General features: G+C 41.2%; 1 protein-coding gene across 1 annotated transcript in view; it reads left to right on the top strand.

Moving 5' to 3' along the window:
- Positions 1-753, top strand: part of SORCS3 (sortilin-related VPS10 domain containing receptor 3) — a 160,476-nt gene that overhangs the window by 40,550 nt on the left and 119,173 nt on the right. The window contains exon 4 of the mRNA XM_008579610.1: positions 388-567. Coding sequence (XP_008577832.1) covers positions 388-567 — 180 coding nt within the window. The remainder of the gene's footprint in view (positions 1-387; positions 568-753) is intronic.

Below are 753 nucleotides of genomic sequence, written 5' to 3'. Positions count from 1 at the left end.
AAATTAAAAATGTCAGTGAAGATCTAAAGACAGATAGATCCTTTCTCCTTTGCATGTGCGAGCTTTCTTTTGCAAGGCTGTATGTCTCTGTTGGCACTAACACCAACTTTCATATGTAAAAATAAAAAAAGAAAGTGGATGAATCCCCTAAAGCCATGGAAAACAATAACCACCAAAGCCCCTTACACCCATCTTGCTTTCACTTAGCAAGGAACAGAAATCATGAAGTTCGTAATTTATAGCCTTGGTCCAACACAGAATTGTTTAACATTGCCTATAACTCAGACTTTTTCTCAGCCATTTTATAAGTAATGGTAATTACTTGGGGTCCAGTGGGCAGAGGGATATGGAGATCTGCTGCTTTACAGGTCTTCCGTCTTCTTACAGGACATGCACATCATCAGCACAGATGAGAATCAAGTGTTTGCAGCCGTTCAAGAATGGAACCAGAATGACACGTACAACCTCTACATCTCAGACACACGTGGGATCTACTTCACCTTGGCCATGGAGAACATTAAGAGCAGCCGAGGTCTAATGGGAAACATTGTTATTGAATTGTATGAGGTATGTAGCCAAAATTGGCCCTCTCCTGGTTCCACCTATCTTTTTCATGAGTTTTAAGGACGTAGACACAAGCATTGGTCTTAGGTTTAGATCCCAGCTGTATCACTTAGCAACTGTGTGACTTTGGGCAAGGGACTTATCTCCTCTGTGCCTCAATTCCAGTAAAATGGAGATATACTGTTTACC

Source organism: Galeopterus variegatus, unplaced genomic scaffold (genome assembly GCF_000696425.1).
Source record: "Galeopterus variegatus unplaced genomic scaffold, G_variegatus-3.0.2 Scaffold1922, whole genome shotgun sequence".
In the NCBI taxonomy this organism is placed as follows: domain Eukaryota; kingdom Metazoa; phylum Chordata; class Mammalia; order Dermoptera; family Cynocephalidae; genus Galeopterus; species Galeopterus variegatus.
Note: the sequence above shows the minus strand (reverse complement) of the source record. Positions and strands in the feature narration are given on the sequence as shown.